The 14663-nt window shown below is 45.5% G+C and overlaps 2 protein-coding genes and 1 non-coding gene across 5 annotated transcripts; 2 read left to right on the top strand and 1 right to left on the bottom strand.

The window, feature by feature from the left end:
- Positions 1-245: 245 nt before the first annotated feature.
- TRNAS-AGA lies at positions 246-318 on the top strand. Its single transcript has one exon. It is a non-coding gene; the product is annotated as a tRNA-Ser (tRNA).
- Positions 319-8305: 7987 nt separating this feature from the next.
- Positions 8306-11941, top strand: PIP4P1 (phosphatidylinositol-4,5-bisphosphate 4-phosphatase 1). Of its 2 annotated transcripts, none has more exons than XM_032481607.1 (7): positions 8306-8619; positions 8939-9129; positions 9520-9626; positions 10075-10180; positions 10377-10429; positions 10532-10622; positions 11096-11941. In XM_032481607.1, exons 1-7 carry the CDS (start codon positions 8457-8459, stop codon positions 11237-11239), a joined length of 855 nt encoding a protein of 284 aa, XP_032337498.1. In that variant the 5' UTR covers positions 8306-8456; the 3' UTR covers positions 11240-11941. The 2 variants fall into 2 exon arrangements, with proteins under 2 accessions (XP_032337498.1, XP_032337499.1); XM_032481608.1 differs by having other exon boundaries at positions 8308-8598; positions 11096-11939.
- A 78-nt stretch (positions 11942-12019) lies between these two features.
- Positions 12020-14639, bottom strand: APEX1 (apurinic/apyrimidinic endodeoxyribonuclease 1). Of its 2 annotated transcripts, none has more exons than XM_006191226.3 (5): positions 14503-14639; positions 14071-14196; positions 13679-13866; positions 12959-13151; positions 12020-12822 (listed from the first exon to the last, which is right to left on the bottom strand). In XM_006191226.3, the coding sequence occupies exons 2-5, from the start codon at positions 14126-14128 to the stop codon at positions 12305-12307; spliced, it is 957 nt and encodes a 318-aa protein (XP_006191288.1). In that variant the 5' UTR covers positions 14129-14196; positions 14503-14639; the 3' UTR covers positions 12020-12304. The 2 variants fall into 2 exon arrangements, with proteins under 2 accessions (XP_006191288.1, XP_014420274.1); XM_014564788.2 differs by having other exon boundaries at positions 14377-14509.
- Between the last annotated feature and the right edge of the window lie 24 nt (positions 14640-14663).

Raw genomic sequence — 14663 nt, 5'->3', positions numbered from 1 at the left:
AGCCCTGCTTCTGTCTCATTCATGTAACAAATACTTATTGAGCATTAACTGTATACCAGAACTGTTCTAGTGTTAAGGACATAAGAGTAATGACAATGTATGTAAAGGCAAAAATAATATATATAAAGAACTGAGCTCAGTGCCAAATGAATGGTTATTTGTTTATTACTATTATTATTATCCTTATTCATCCAGTAATTTTAGCAAAGGTAACAATAGGGTGATGTAAAAATAAAGTTTTGGAGGGGTATATAGCTCAAGTGGTAGAGTACATGCTTAGAATGCATGAGGTCCTGGGTTCAATCCCCAGCATCTCCTCTAAGAATAAATGAACCAAATTATCTCTCCCAACCAAAAAAAAATACATAAATAAAAATAAAAGTTTCACCTTGGTGATGTGACTCTCTACAATTGAAACCTTGAAAGCATGATTTTGAATGTTAAGTTCAGTCATAAGTAAAAAATCAGCCTAAGGTTGATCTATCAATATTTGACAGCTTAAAGATTCTTTTTAAACACGCCAAATCCAATCCAGTTTATACAAAAAACAAAATTAGGATATGATTACATCTAAGAAACTGCAAACTTAAGCAATTAATTTTAATTGATTCTGTCTAAAGTAAGTATATGTAAACCAAAAGAAAATAATCTGCAATATACTTACAAAAGGAAAACTGGGGGACAGGCTCAGTCTTCTGTAGTGTTTCTTCAGTGTCATTTGGGGAAGAGTCTGCAGTATGTATACTTTCTGGGCACCAAAGAAATGTACTGTTATATGAAAGGCAAGGACAGTTTACCAGACCACATCTTGGCCAGGGTGATATAACCTTCAGAACTATATAACATAATTTATTCTGAATTCAAGTTCAGCAACCAAGCTTCTGCACAATCATTTGGATCCCCAGTCTCTTTAATCTCAGATTCACCAATGGCCAGGTGAGGAATCTACCCTATGAAGCCCAGTAGGCCTCCTCACACCACGTCTTTATCTTGTGGTCTATCCCACAGGAGGGCCCATGCTCCAGGTTGCATCCTACCACTAACCTTAGTTTGTTTACATCTCTTACTGCTGTCTTCACAGGTTTTGTTGTTTGTTTGTTTGTTTGACCTTTAAGGTTACAGATTCAGGCATTCTGGGAACATGTATCTGGGGCACCGTGAACACTGGTATACAGCGAACACTTAATGGTCAAATCTATGAAATGTCCATTAAATGTCTATTATTTATCTTTAGGCCATTTCAGGCCAAGTCCCCATACTCCATTTTGATCTGTTTTCAACACTCCAGAGTTTTCCAGTTTCTCAATTTATAGGGCACTTAGGACCTCAGCAATTTTTTCACAGCATCCCTAGGTCAGAAGAAATACCTAAGAGTTTTGCTTCTAAGGTAGTTGGTGCCTAACAACCTAGTAACCATTTGGGAAAAAAATATAGACAAGTTGAAATAAATAATATTTTTTTTCTTAAATAACCATGATTAGCTACTAATGGAATGTGTGTGCCTATTGGGCACTTTACAACTTCTCAAACCTTGGAATCCTGCACTGCTACCCTCATTTCCTGTGTCCTGCTAATTTTCACACCGTGCTTACTTTTTTATCAGAGGCACCCCCTAAAACCCAGCTTCGCAAAGATATTATTGTTGCACAATCAACATTCAAATTGTGAATTACCTTGGGCTAGCAGTTCACATAGTATACAAGAGATGTTGAATATTGTTGTATTTCCCTTAAAATTTTTAAATATCCCATCGTACCCCCATGAATCTGCACCTTGGCACAGAGTTTGGGAACTGTGGCCCCAGATACTCCATGCCACCTCATTCCTGAATCTGTGTAACATAAATGACTCTAATCAAACCACCTGTGAATGAATTCCATCTCCACCCTTTACCTACCAGCTGAGTGATCCAAGGCAAGTAGAATTCTTACTATGTCTTGGTTTTCTTATCTGTAAAATGGTGTAATAATAGTACTTACTATTGTTGGAAGGATTATATAAAAGGCCAGTTAAGTGTTTAGATAAGTACCTGGAATTATAGTAAGCACACAGTAAATGTTGGCTATTAATATTATCCCCCATTGTCTCTTTTTGATCTCTTTAGACCCACCTAACTAGGAATTGGATCAGAACAAAAACTAGAGGTACACCCAGCCCATCAACACCAACTTTAATCCTGCATTGTTTACAACAGCAGCCACTTGTCAAATGTGGCCATTTAAACTTAATAAAATTATGATGAAATAAAATTAAAGTTCAATTCAACTGCTCAATAGCCACATGTGGCTAGTGCTTACCATATTGCATAGCACAGAAACATTTCAATCATTACAGAAAGGGCTATTGCACAGCACTGTTCTTATCTTATCTAGTCACTGCTACCCTGTATCTACATTTTAAAAAGCTGGAACTATGTTTTATGCTGTACTTTTACATCAACTCTAGAGTGATTGTAGCTCATTACTGCCTTATTACCCTCTCTTCTATCTTATCAAGGGACTCCCATGTCCAGGCACACACTCGTAACACACCCATCTTCCACACTCAATATCAAGGAAACTGGTATGCTTATGGACTGGGAAGGCATCTCCAGATAGTGACTCCTAAGGTCAACATTCACAGAAGCAGGCTCAGCCTCTTAGGGTTCTTTTCAGCGAGGGACCTATTTCATTCCTTCCCTCTCGACAGAGATTTCTTATTCTCTCTAGGTCACAAGATAGATGTTCTATTTAAATACCTACCCCACTACCACCCAGAATCTTTGACTTCCCACTTTCTCCAATTTTTGACATTTTAAATATTATTTTAGTTTAGTCTTTTCCCCTGTTTAAAGGACCACTTTCATTTCTTTTCTCTGTAGGAGATCCCTATCTGTGCCTCACTCAGCACAGGAACAGACTGAAGATACATACACTGACCTAACACTGAATTCCCAGAAAGGGAAGCTGACTAGACCCCAAAGGAAGGGGCAAAGCACTGGAGCACAGGAAAGACATGGAACAGAAGGAACAAAGGTACAGAGTGATAAACAGAAATAATCAAATATTCCCATAAAACCAGACCACACTCCATCCAACACCATCAACACCCACCCCATCCCGCCACCCTTCATCTTGCTTAACTCACGCTACATATTACCAAAAACATTCTTCACCCCAGAAATGGACTAAGGGATGGTGTTGTTTTCACACTGGTGGTAAACTACCACTTCAGGAAAGGGTAAAGGAGAAATAGGCTACGCGGAAAAGGGAAATCAAATCGAGACACTGGAGCACAGGAGCCAGGCAGACGTTTCCAGCCCCGTTCCCTGACATCTACGCAGTGTGGTCATTACCACTTGGCTGGAAGCTTGAAGAAAAAACTCTTCCAAATTTTTGCAGTTTATTTCTTTATATCCATCTGTTATGGACTCTTACAGACTATCTCAAAATGCGTATGTGGAAGCCCTAACCCCTTAACCCCAATATGACTATATTTGGAGACAGGGCCTTTAAAGAGGTAATAAGGTTAAATGTGGTCATGAGGGGTCCTAATTCAATGACTGGTGTTCTTATAAGAAGAGGAAGAGACAGCAGGGATGTGTGCGCCCAGAGAAAAGGCCACATGAGAACACAGTGGAGAAGGCAAGTATCTGCAAACCAAGGAGAGAAGCCTGCTGACACCTTGATCTTGGGCTTCAAGGCTCCAGAACTGTGAGAAAATAAATTTCTGTTGTTTAAGCCACCCAGTATGTGCTATTTTATTATGGCAATCTTAGCAAACTAACATACCTCCATAGCCTGATTTTTCTCAGTCTGAGTGAGAAGACCCCAACCCATAACTAAGATACCTGATGCAGGGGTAATATTGAACTTAACTACCTGTAGAGTCCTGATACCAACCAATCAGAATCAATGCCAGCCATAAACAACTGATGTCAGCCACAATGGAGTGTCCCAGCTGAATTTCCAGCCTGCTTGGGACTGCAGCTGACAATACTGCTCAGTACACAAATTTACCTCAAGATGAGTCTTACATTAATTCATCGATTAATTAGCCACTTATCAAGCAACTTCTGTATGCCAGGCATTGAGCATAAAGGGCTCCATCCCAGATACCATATATTCTGCCACCTCTGCACTTCTGCCCTTTCCAGTCTGCCTAGCAGAAGATGTGAGTGCGAAAGTATTAAACTATGAGTCAGAAGGCCTGGACTTTCAGTCCCATTTCTCTTACTTAGCTTAAGTGACTCTAGCTCACAGAGCCTCTATTTCCAAATCTGCAAAACAAAAATAGTCCTGCCTTCCCTGTCCATATCATAGTGGGTTGTTTTTTTTTAAGTGATGGAGGTACTGGGGATTGAACCCAGAACCTCCTGCATGCTAAGCATGCGCTCTACCACTGAGCTATTACCCTCCCCACCACAGTGAGTTTTGAAATCAACTGAATATGGATATAAAAGTGCTTTGTTAACTGTGAGCAAATTACAAATATTATTATCATTACCTTTTGCATTTTTTTGCCTACTGACCTACTCAGGATAGAGCTCAAATTCAAGTTATTCATGCATGGTAATATAATAATCTCTTATATTTTTAAAGTTTTCTCTGGCTGCTCTAGCTAGAAGTGATTTCTTCTTTCCTTGAACTTGTATTACACTATTTAATTCATTTCCTATGAAGCATGTGTTGCATCATGAATTCTAGTGATGACACTTTTTCCATGTAATAAAAGTTTACTAACGTTGATAGTTTATACTGTGAATTTTCACATCATTATGTCTCCCTACCCAGACTCTAAGTTTTTTAAGGAGTATCTTTCACAAAGAGTAGATATATTACAAATGTTTATAGATGATTGTTGAAATTCTACCATTTGCAGTAGGTTGAAAGCATGGCTATAATATTTTGCAGCTCCTCCCATCAAGAATTGAAGTCCATTCCCACACACCTTGAATCTGGGCAGGACTTATGACTTGCTATGACCTAGAATGTGGTAGGAATGAGGTTGTTCTAGTGCTGGAGTCTAGGCCTAAAAATTGCCTTGCAGCTTCTCCTTTCACTCTCTTGGACCATCACCCTAAGTACCACCATGCTATGAAGAAGCCCAGCCCATCCAGCACGTACAACTGCCAGACATGTGAAGGAGGCCATCTTGGATCTTTCAGTTGTTTTCAGTCACCTCTGACTGTCCGCTCACGAAGGAGCCCAGGTGAGACCAGCAAAAGAACTGTTCAGCCAACCCGCAGAATCATGAGGGAAAAACACATCATTTTGTTTGGATGTTGTTCATTACACAGCAATAGATAACAGAAAGCCAGAAGAGTTATTCCTCTCCTTCATGTGGATAGGATACTCACCTACCTCTTCTATGACCCTTCTCACAAATTACCTCTCTCTCTGGCTATGAATCTTCTGACCACTACCAGACCACTACCAATGCCACTGAGGGTGAGACAGAATTTATTGATCCTAGTGTTCTCCTAAAGAACTGTGCTGGGAACTGTAGAGAGTTGGTGATGGGCCCATTTACAGCATAAGTAATGGCTCCTTCGAAGGGAATTCAAGTCCCAAAGGAATTTATTGTAAGGTAGTTTCATACGAGAGCACTTAGAGAGCCACTGTACTTCCCTTAACCCCATCTCACACCTATATGGGCAGAGGCTAGTCTGGCATTAAAAGGGATCTGAGCAGGAAGGTATAGCTCAAGTGGTATAGCGCATGCTTAGCATGCACAAGGTCCTGGGTTCAATTCCTAGTATCTCCTCCAAAAAAGTAATTGAGTAAATAAATAAATAAGCCTAATTATCTCTCCCCACCCCAATAAAAAGGGATCTATAACAGATCATATTCAGGGACTATTCCATCATAACTTGCCTTCGGTGCCTCACGTATCAGTCAGAGAGGATACTCTTCCTATTAGCTAACATTTACTTCTTCATTTACTTCTTTAGCCACGCTTTCTCATATTTAAGCTATAATGAAAATATCACCAAGAGTCTAAACTAGTGAAAATAAAAATAAACTATTCTACTCATTCATTCCTCTAGGGTCCTTGGTCCAACTCTCCATCTCTCCTACATTTTTACAAGGATAAAACTAGATTGAAATGACATCAAGTAGGGTTTTGGCAAGGGTGGGGAGAGTCACAAAAGAACAGGTTTTGGAATGTATGTGTAACCAAGGTGCAAATAATGAACCCTGCTCGCCCCCAGAGGAAACACTTGAGCATCTGCGTGCCAGGGACAGCAGAAAGAGCAACAGACTGCACCCGTGTAGAGATACAACCACTTCCCCATTTTGTATCTAGAGGTTCCTAAGTTCTTAAGAGTCTCTGGGTCCTAACTATGTCTGCGGGAAAGCTGTGTCTGAAAATCAGGACCCGGGTGAAGTCTCCAGCCCCAGTAACAGCCCCAAGTGCTAGGAAAGCAGCATTTTCTTTATTATTAAATATTTAGAGCAAGCTGCACTTTCCTCAATGTTAGGCTCAGTGGAGAGGCTTCTAGTTAAGCTAATCATGGTCCTCAGAGTTGTTTTTTCAATTCCTTGTCACCTCCCAGATGTAAGGCAGTCATAATTTGGGTTATCATATGGGGAAAACCCAAGTGTGGTTCAGGCTCCTATAAAGACTACGTGTTCTCCACAGGTTGGAGAAGACTAGTGGGGGCACTGTCCCCAAAGACTGGGTATCAGAGGTTACTGATAGACCTTTGGGGTTCTGCTTTGGCTTCTAGGAAGGGGTAAGGTAGAACCTTCATCTGAGGGGCTCTTCAGGAAAAGGAAGCCATCTTAGCATTATTCTCAGTCAAGGAGACCTTACATTTAGTAGAACTGAGCTAAAATGATCGCATTTGTAGCAGTCAGATATTTCCCCAGATCATGAGCTGAAACTATCTTCCTTCAATCTCTGGGTACTCCCTTCTACAACAGTGAGGCCCTTTCCTTCCTGTACTTGCTTAACTAAAGGAAATTACTTCAGTAGCTCTGTAAAACAAAGGTCTCCTCAAGGTGACTCACTTTTACTCTATTATCCACCCAGAATAATCTACTCACCCTACACTTACAGGACTTACAGGACTAAGGAAATCCTCCGAAGTCATGCCATAATCATCATGACTGTTTGCCCTACTCTACCCTGAAACACCCAACACTGTTGAAATAGCAAAAAAGTTCCTTTCAGCTATGGGGCCCCTATTCATGTCATCTCAGTCTGGGTACCCATTTAGTACAGCACCTGGGTAGATTTGGAAAGCAGTCTTATCTGCTATTCAAGTTGAACATGGATGAATATGGATGAACAGGAGAGTGAATAGGTGGATTGGCTGTATGTTTAAACGTCTGAGCTGCTTAAGGTCTTTTCCAGTACCTGTCAGAATAACGTCCATTAGCATTCACGAGACTGAGGCTGAGGGCAACGTTGAGACAAGTGTAAAGACTGTCTCACCTGCCAAGCGGATTTATTTGTGTATCCTTGGACTTAATCAACTCAGTCAAAAAAACTCTTAGCGTGCAGGTATGTTTAGAAGTAGGGGTCACAAAACTGAGCAAAACGACGAGAACTCCTTGTAGTGATTGAGACAGACTCATAGAAAGATAATTTCAAAATTTAATCAAGGGCGGTGGGAGGGTGGAGTCTGCAAGGAAGCTTCCTGGAGAAGCCAATCTTGTGTCCTGTTCCAGAAATGACTCCAGAATTTAATCCATCCTCCTGGCACGTCTTCACTCTAACTTTTTACAATTATTCCTTTGAGAAGGGTGGCTAACTGATGCCCACCATTCCTCCTCTTGGTGCATAAAACATCTCAAACTCCCGCACTCTTTCACTGCCGCTTCTTGAGCCACGCCCCCGGGTTCTGGCGCTAAGTTCGGGCCAATAAAGTTGCACTCCAAATCATCGCAGGACCAGGGAAGGGAAACCTCCAGCCAATGGGAGGCCAATTATAATCACAAAAAGGAGAGAAGTCTTTTAGTGGTGTCTTTGGATCAATGAGCAGCAATAATTATGCGCCCACTCTGGGCGCTTAACAGAGGATGAGCGGCTTCCTGAAACACGTGACCCGTGAGCTGAAGCAGCCCTGCCCCACCTCCTGGTCTGGAGGTAGCGCGATGGGCCACGCTTCCAATGGCTCAAAGAACTTCTTGTCACGTGCGGTTTTTGCAGGCCCAGCGGCCTCCTGAAGGTCATGTGACAGTTGACGTTAGCACGACGTTCCCCAATGGAGAATAAGAGCTGCCTTCACAGGACCAGAAATTGGTTTATCTCGGCGAATAATAGCACGGGGGCGGGGCTAGCCTATCACGTGCTGCGGGGCGGAACGGGGCGGGGCAGGCCACTGGTTGCGGGGCGAGCTGGGCGCGCGGCGCGCAGGCGCTCTGGGGACCCGGTAGCGGCGGTGGCGGTGGCGGCGGTGGCTGCGGCGACGGCAGCGGCGAAAGGAGCCGGATCCTTTGCCGAAGCAGGAGGCGGCGGTGGAGGCCATGGCGGCAGATGGAGAGCGATCTCCGCTGCTCTCCGAGCCCATCGACGGTGGCGCCGGCGGCAACGGATTAGTGGGGCCGGGCGGGACTGGGGCTGGGCCCGGGGGAGGCCTGACCCCCTCCGCACCACCTTACGGAGCCGGTAAACATGCCCCGCCCCAGGGTAAGCCGGGGCGGGTCCGAGGTGTTCCCAGGGGTACGCTGAGAGGCGGAGGGGGCGGGGCCGAGGGCGGAGGCGGGGCCCAAGCGCCAGGTGCCGAGCTGGTGCACCTGTGACCCGGTAAGGCTTCCTTCCCTCCGCAGTCGCAACCGGAGCTTGGAAATGGAAGGGGGTTCTGAGGAAGCTGACCGAAGCACTGATTATGAGAAGCCTCCGAGCTTGGTCAGAAGGGTCGAGGACCAGAAAGAGTTGCCTCACCCGTGGAGCATCAGTGGGGGTGTCTGCAATTGAGGCCAGCCCTTCTTTTTACCTTCCTCTCCAGCATTTCCCTCGTTCCCTGAGGGACACCCAGCCGTGTTGCCTGGGGAGGACCCACCCCCCTACTCACCCCTGACCAGCCCGGACAGTGGCAGTGCTCCCATGATCACCTGCCGAGTCTGCCAGTCTCTCATCAACGTGGAAGGCAAGATGCATCAGCATGTAGTCAAATGTGGCGTCTGCAATGAAGCCACTGTGAGTTATACATATCTATGAAATGGGCCCTGTTTCCTGGATCCTCTTTCTGATCCCTTGATTCTAGACCCTGACCTTCAGGCGTTAGCCAAGTGCTCATCCTGAAACCCAGGTTTCAGTTCTAGGAGTCTCACACAGCCATTTCCCCAGAGGCACTCCTCAAAGCTAATGTTTACCATCCCTCACCCTATCCTGGATACTTAAGCCTAGTTTTCATTTGCAAATCTCAAGTTATATTTCATTTCTCTGTCTTTCATTTCCTTTTCTCCTTGATTTCTGTGTCCTGGCTAAGACCTTGTCTTTCTGATCTCTCCTCAGAAGGTGTTTTTGGAGGAACTGGAAGGGATTGAGATTAGACATTTGCTTACTGATATCCCCATTATTCTCTAGCCAATCAAGAATGCACCCCCAGGGAAAAAATATGTTCGATGCCCCTGCAACTGCCTGCTTATCTGCAAAGTGACTTCCCAACGGATTGCCTGCCCTCGGCCGTACTGGTGAGAGGCATTAAGTTGGGAAGGGCATCAGTGGGGAAGATTGGAAAGCCAGAAAAGGATGAATGTTTATAGAGAATGTAAAGGTGAGAGAGCCCAGTATTCATTTAGAAGGAGAAAAAGCTAAGGACTGTTGTGCCTCTAGACTGTTACAGCCATCTTTCTCATCTCGCAATAAAATGGTTGAGATACAAGTAGTGTCCTTTAGGAAGATGGAGAGTCTCAGAGGCTGGGTGAATTGTCCTGAGGTAAAAGGGAAATTAGAGACCTGAAGTTTAAGCGGTGCTCTTCCTCTAGGATTCTCTGGGGAAGGCTTAGGGAGCAGAATGCCTTAAACGTACAGAGAATTAGAGGGACTTAGAGAGACGGGAATGGGGAATGTGAAGAAGGGATACTGTAGGGATCCTTAGGATTAAAAACTTCTTAAAAATAGTCTTTTTCTCCTGTACAGCAAAAGAATCATCAACCTGGGGCCTGTGCATCCAGGACCACTGAGTCCAGAACCACAGCCTGTGGGTGTCAGGGTCATTTGTGGACATTGCAAGAATACTTTTCTGGTAAGATGAGGTATTGGGAAGCCCTGGGTGTGGGGCTGAGAGGAGGAATCATGAATATATTTCTGAGTTGTGATAATGAATCTTGAAGAAGTCTGTTCTCTGAGGACCCATCTCCCACCCTCCCCTCCCCAGGGCTCTCATTGAAATGAGCCGGCTTCTTGTATTAATTGGTTTCTCCCTCCTTTTTTCTCCATAGTGGACAGAGTTCACAGACCGAACCTTGGCCCGCTGCCCTCACTGCAGGAAAGTGTGAGTGATTAGAGAGTGGCATCGTTGAGCTGCTAATTGGGTAATATGGAGTCAAAGCTACAGGGCCATTGCAAGCATCCATTTCTGTTTGCCTCCCCACAGGTCATCCATTGGGCGCAGATATCCACGAAAGAGATGTATCTGCTGCTTCTTGCTTGGCTTACTCTTGGCAGTCACTGCCACTGGCCTTGCTGTGAGTAACCTTGACCCAACCCCTTTCATTCTGCAGCCTCATCTCCACAGGCTAAGACTGGGGAAATGGCTGCCCCTAAAAGAAATGAAAGAAACTGAGGAGTTTTTGTTTGATTTGTCTTGTTTTAATGTGTAGATGAGCTGAAGCTGAAGGAAACTGATAAAACAGTCTTCATTGTTACTATCGCAGTAAAAAACAGTTATCTTCCTTATGGAGAAGTGGCTTAGATTGAGTTGTTATTAGGGATCCTGGCTCAGTTGTCATACATGAAGAAAAACTGACAGATGTCTGGGAGTGTTCCTGCCTCAGGGAAGGGAGCTGAACAACTGGGCCATTTAAAAGGTCCCCGAAGGTGGCTACACATGGATAGGGGACAGAAACTGAAGCTTGAGTCCTGTGTTACTGTCACTAGGGCTCCTGGAAAGTGGTGAGAGATCAACAGTAACCCCATCTTTCTTTCTCGTCTTCGTCAGTTTGGCACATGGAAGCATGCACGGCGATACGGAGGCATCTATGCAGCCTGGGCGTTTGTCATCCTGTTGGCTGTGCTGTGTTTGGGCCGGGCCCTCTATTGGGCCTGTATGAAGGTCAGCCACCCCGTCCAGAACTTCTCCTGAGCCCCACGAAGACCCACAGACTGTGCCTGGCCCCTCCCTGGTGGGGACAGTGACACTATCAAGGGAGCGGTCATAAAAGGCTCCCTGGGCTTCTACTAAGGGGAGCCAAGCAGCTGCCTGCCTTTTCGCTGGGGAGAGGTAGGAAGGAACCAGGCCCTCACCTAGGTTTGGAGGGTAGGTAAGACCACTGCTGGCCATCTGCTTTCCTCCAAGGGTTGCTGTGTTTAGGGTGAAGTAGGCGAGACGTTGCCCCTAAACCTGGGTCCTAAAAGACAAGGTTCAAGCCTTGTCCTTCCTATGTGCTCCCCGAGAGCCATTCCTGTCCCTTACACATTCCAGGGCAGGGTGGGGGTGGGTAGCCCTGGGGGTCTCCCTCCCTCTTGTGCACCGTTAGGACCTTGCTGCTGCTATTGCACTTCACCAGGGGCTGGTTCTGGTCTCAGCACCCAGTCTCCTCTCCCCCCATTCCGTGTCCTGTGGGGGTGGGGTCAGCCGCTGCTCTGTACAGAACCACAGGAACTGATGTGTATATAACTATTTAATGTGGGGTACGTTCCCCTAGTCCTTTCTTTCCCACAATTCCTCCTTTCAACTTTACCCCCCAGTCGCAGTATTTTACTTGCCTGGGTAGGGTTGCTGTCATGGGGGAGGTTAGGGACTCATCCTGTGCTTGTAAATAAATAAGGTCATGACTACCCTTTTCCAGTTGTTCATCTGTATGTGTGAAAAGATGAGGGGACTCTAGCCCCACAAAGGGGTAGAATATAAAGACAGCAAGGCTGAAACTATGGCTCTTTATTTTCACATGGACAGCTCAAAGGAAGTCATCAGTAGTTTTTGTTTGATGTAAAAAGAGGGAAAAAGAAACCTACACGCACACAAAATCCTTGGGCTGAAAGGAAACCTAAGTCTTACTAGAAGCCTGGTTAAAAGATTTGTAGTTTTAGTAGGGAAATACAGTGCAGATTTCTCTAGAGAGCAGTTTCAAAGAAGTTTGGGGGTTAAGAAATGTAAAGCTAGTTTGGTGGGCTTATTTCCCAGGCTCGAAGCAATTTAGGGGAGGTGTCACAGTGCCAGGTAGAGGGTGATGGGACAGTGGTCACTGCCCAGAGCCTTGGAACGGATCTTGCTGTCACACAATGCAGGCAACAAAGAGTGAGACAACAAAAAATAATCAAGGCGCCAACCGACGTTTTTGGATCGCGCATTCATCATGTAGGTCCAAAAGGTGTAGGCATAGGCTGTATTAGGGTAGAGGTGCCGGAAACTGTCAGCCAGTGGCACGGCCTGCAGCAATTCCCCAAAGCCTTGACGCTCTTGGGGAGTGAAGCCAGCATTCTTTTTGTTCCCCTTTGGATTTCGAAGGTCAATTTCTTCATGAGCCACATTGAGGTCCCCACAAAGCACAAGGGGCTTGCGGGAAGCCAGACCCTTCAGGAATTTGCGAAAGGCTTCATCCCAACGCTGCCGGTACTCCAGGCGTACCAGACCTCGGCCTGCATTAGGTACATAGACTGTTACCAGCACAAATGCATCAAATTCAGCCACAATCACTCGGCCTTCTTGATCATGTTCCTCCTCACCTACAGGAATGAAACAGCCAAAAAAAGCTTAAGAAAAGGAAAAGCAGAGAATAAAGGAATCAAGAATTGGGACCGGAGTGGGATATCAGCAATTGGTTTGGAAGAGCTTGGGCTTTAGGAATCAATGGGGTCTCACCAATGCCATAGGAGACTTTGATTGGGCACTGGCGGGAGAGTAGGCCCACACCACTGTACCCTTCCTTGTCTGAAGGAGCTGACCAGTACTGATGGGGTAGTCCAGACAGCTCTTGAAGTTCAGGTGGCAGTTTGTTCTCTGAACATTTGGTCTCTTGGAGGCACAGGATATCTGGGGCTTCCTCCTTTACCCACTGTGAAATGAAAGGTAGAGAAAGTAGTATCAATTCAGCAGACATTTGTTGAAGAATCTACGTGCCAAGTACTAGAGAGAGACAGGTGAGAGTTTCTGGGCATAAGGGGTTTAAGTCTAGCAGTACAATACTTAAAACAGTTACAAACTACGTAACTGGCAAGGAGGGAAGAAAGGGTGTTACATGCAACACTGAGATTTTTTTTTTTTCTTATAGGCAATGGATAGCCAACTAAGATTTTTAGGCTGTTGGAAATGCTGGAGATACAATGGAGCAAGTCCAGCATCAAGGTTTTTCTGACATGCTGGGGAAGAGATGAGAACTTTAAACAAGACACTGGCAGTGGGACTGTCAGAATGGCATTTAAGAAATACAAGTGGTATGACTTGGTGAAAATTCTCCTTTTACCTTTTCCACAAGAAAACTAACTACATATGAGAAAAATTAAACCTAGTACTGGGGGCTAAAATGGGAAAAGGCGATTAAACGCCAAGATCAGCCCCTGCTCTTCCCTCAATTCCACTCACATCTAAACCTTTCTTCTTAATCCAGGCTCGAAGCCCATCCACGTTCCAGGAACAGATCTTGAGCGTGGCTGATTTGCCACTGGGTGAGGTTTTCTGATCTGGGGGGTCCTCATACAGGGCTGCTCCCTCTCCTGCTGCCTCTTTTTCGGTTTTTTTTGCTCCCGTCTTACTCTTCTTGGCCTCTGGTTCTATAAAATAAGTAATACATAGTGATAAAAGTTGGCGGTATCCAACTTTGATCCGGAGTTAATGAGACCCACTGAGAGCCTGCAGTTGCCGCGACTTCACAAACTGCAAGAATATGGAGTCGGTCTGTACTTCCCCTTCATCGCGGAGATTATAGCCATCCCCATCGCAGTCTCTAGGGAGAGGGGCCCATTTCATTCTCTTACCAGTTTTGGGCTCTTCCCCGTCTTCTGCCACCGCTCCCTTTTTCCCACGCTTCGGCATCACTGTAACGTACGCCTTTCTGCACCAGTTCCAAGTCGCCCACCGAAGCAGTATTTTTACCGCGTTGCCTATACACGCAAAGAAGTCGTGAAACCAGCTAAGGCAGGGGAAGACTCCTCCCTCGGGCGCCCCCGCACCAGGTCCCGCCTTTCAAACCACATTATCCCTGAATCTTTTCCCCGCCTCCGTGCACCCTCGGCCTTTCAGCCCCTCCACCTCAGGATTAGATCATTTATACTCCCTTGTACCCTCCTCGCGAGATCTGCCCTCCAGCCAATCAAGGGACTCAATTTAGGGTCCTGATTTAGGCTTGCAGATCGGACGTCCAGAGAAGGCCCTGTAATGGGCAAAAGAACAGCAACCCTGTAACTGACCTGCTCGGGTCGCAGCCTGGCTCCTCCTTATCCCAGCACAAAGAAGGGAGCACGCTGTGCCCCCACGTGGGTAACTGGCATGGTCACGTGACCTGAGGTGCGCACCACACGGCTGAGGACTGCTGGTGATTGGCTTATTTGGTACCACGTGACCAAAAGCT

Source organism: Camelus ferus, chromosome 6 (genome assembly GCF_009834535.1).
Source record: "Camelus ferus isolate YT-003-E chromosome 6, BCGSAC_Cfer_1.0, whole genome shotgun sequence".
NCBI classification, from domain to species: Eukaryota; Metazoa; Chordata; class Mammalia; order Artiodactyla; family Camelidae; genus Camelus; species Camelus ferus.
Note: the sequence above shows the minus strand (reverse complement) of the source record. Positions and strands in the feature narration are given on the sequence as shown.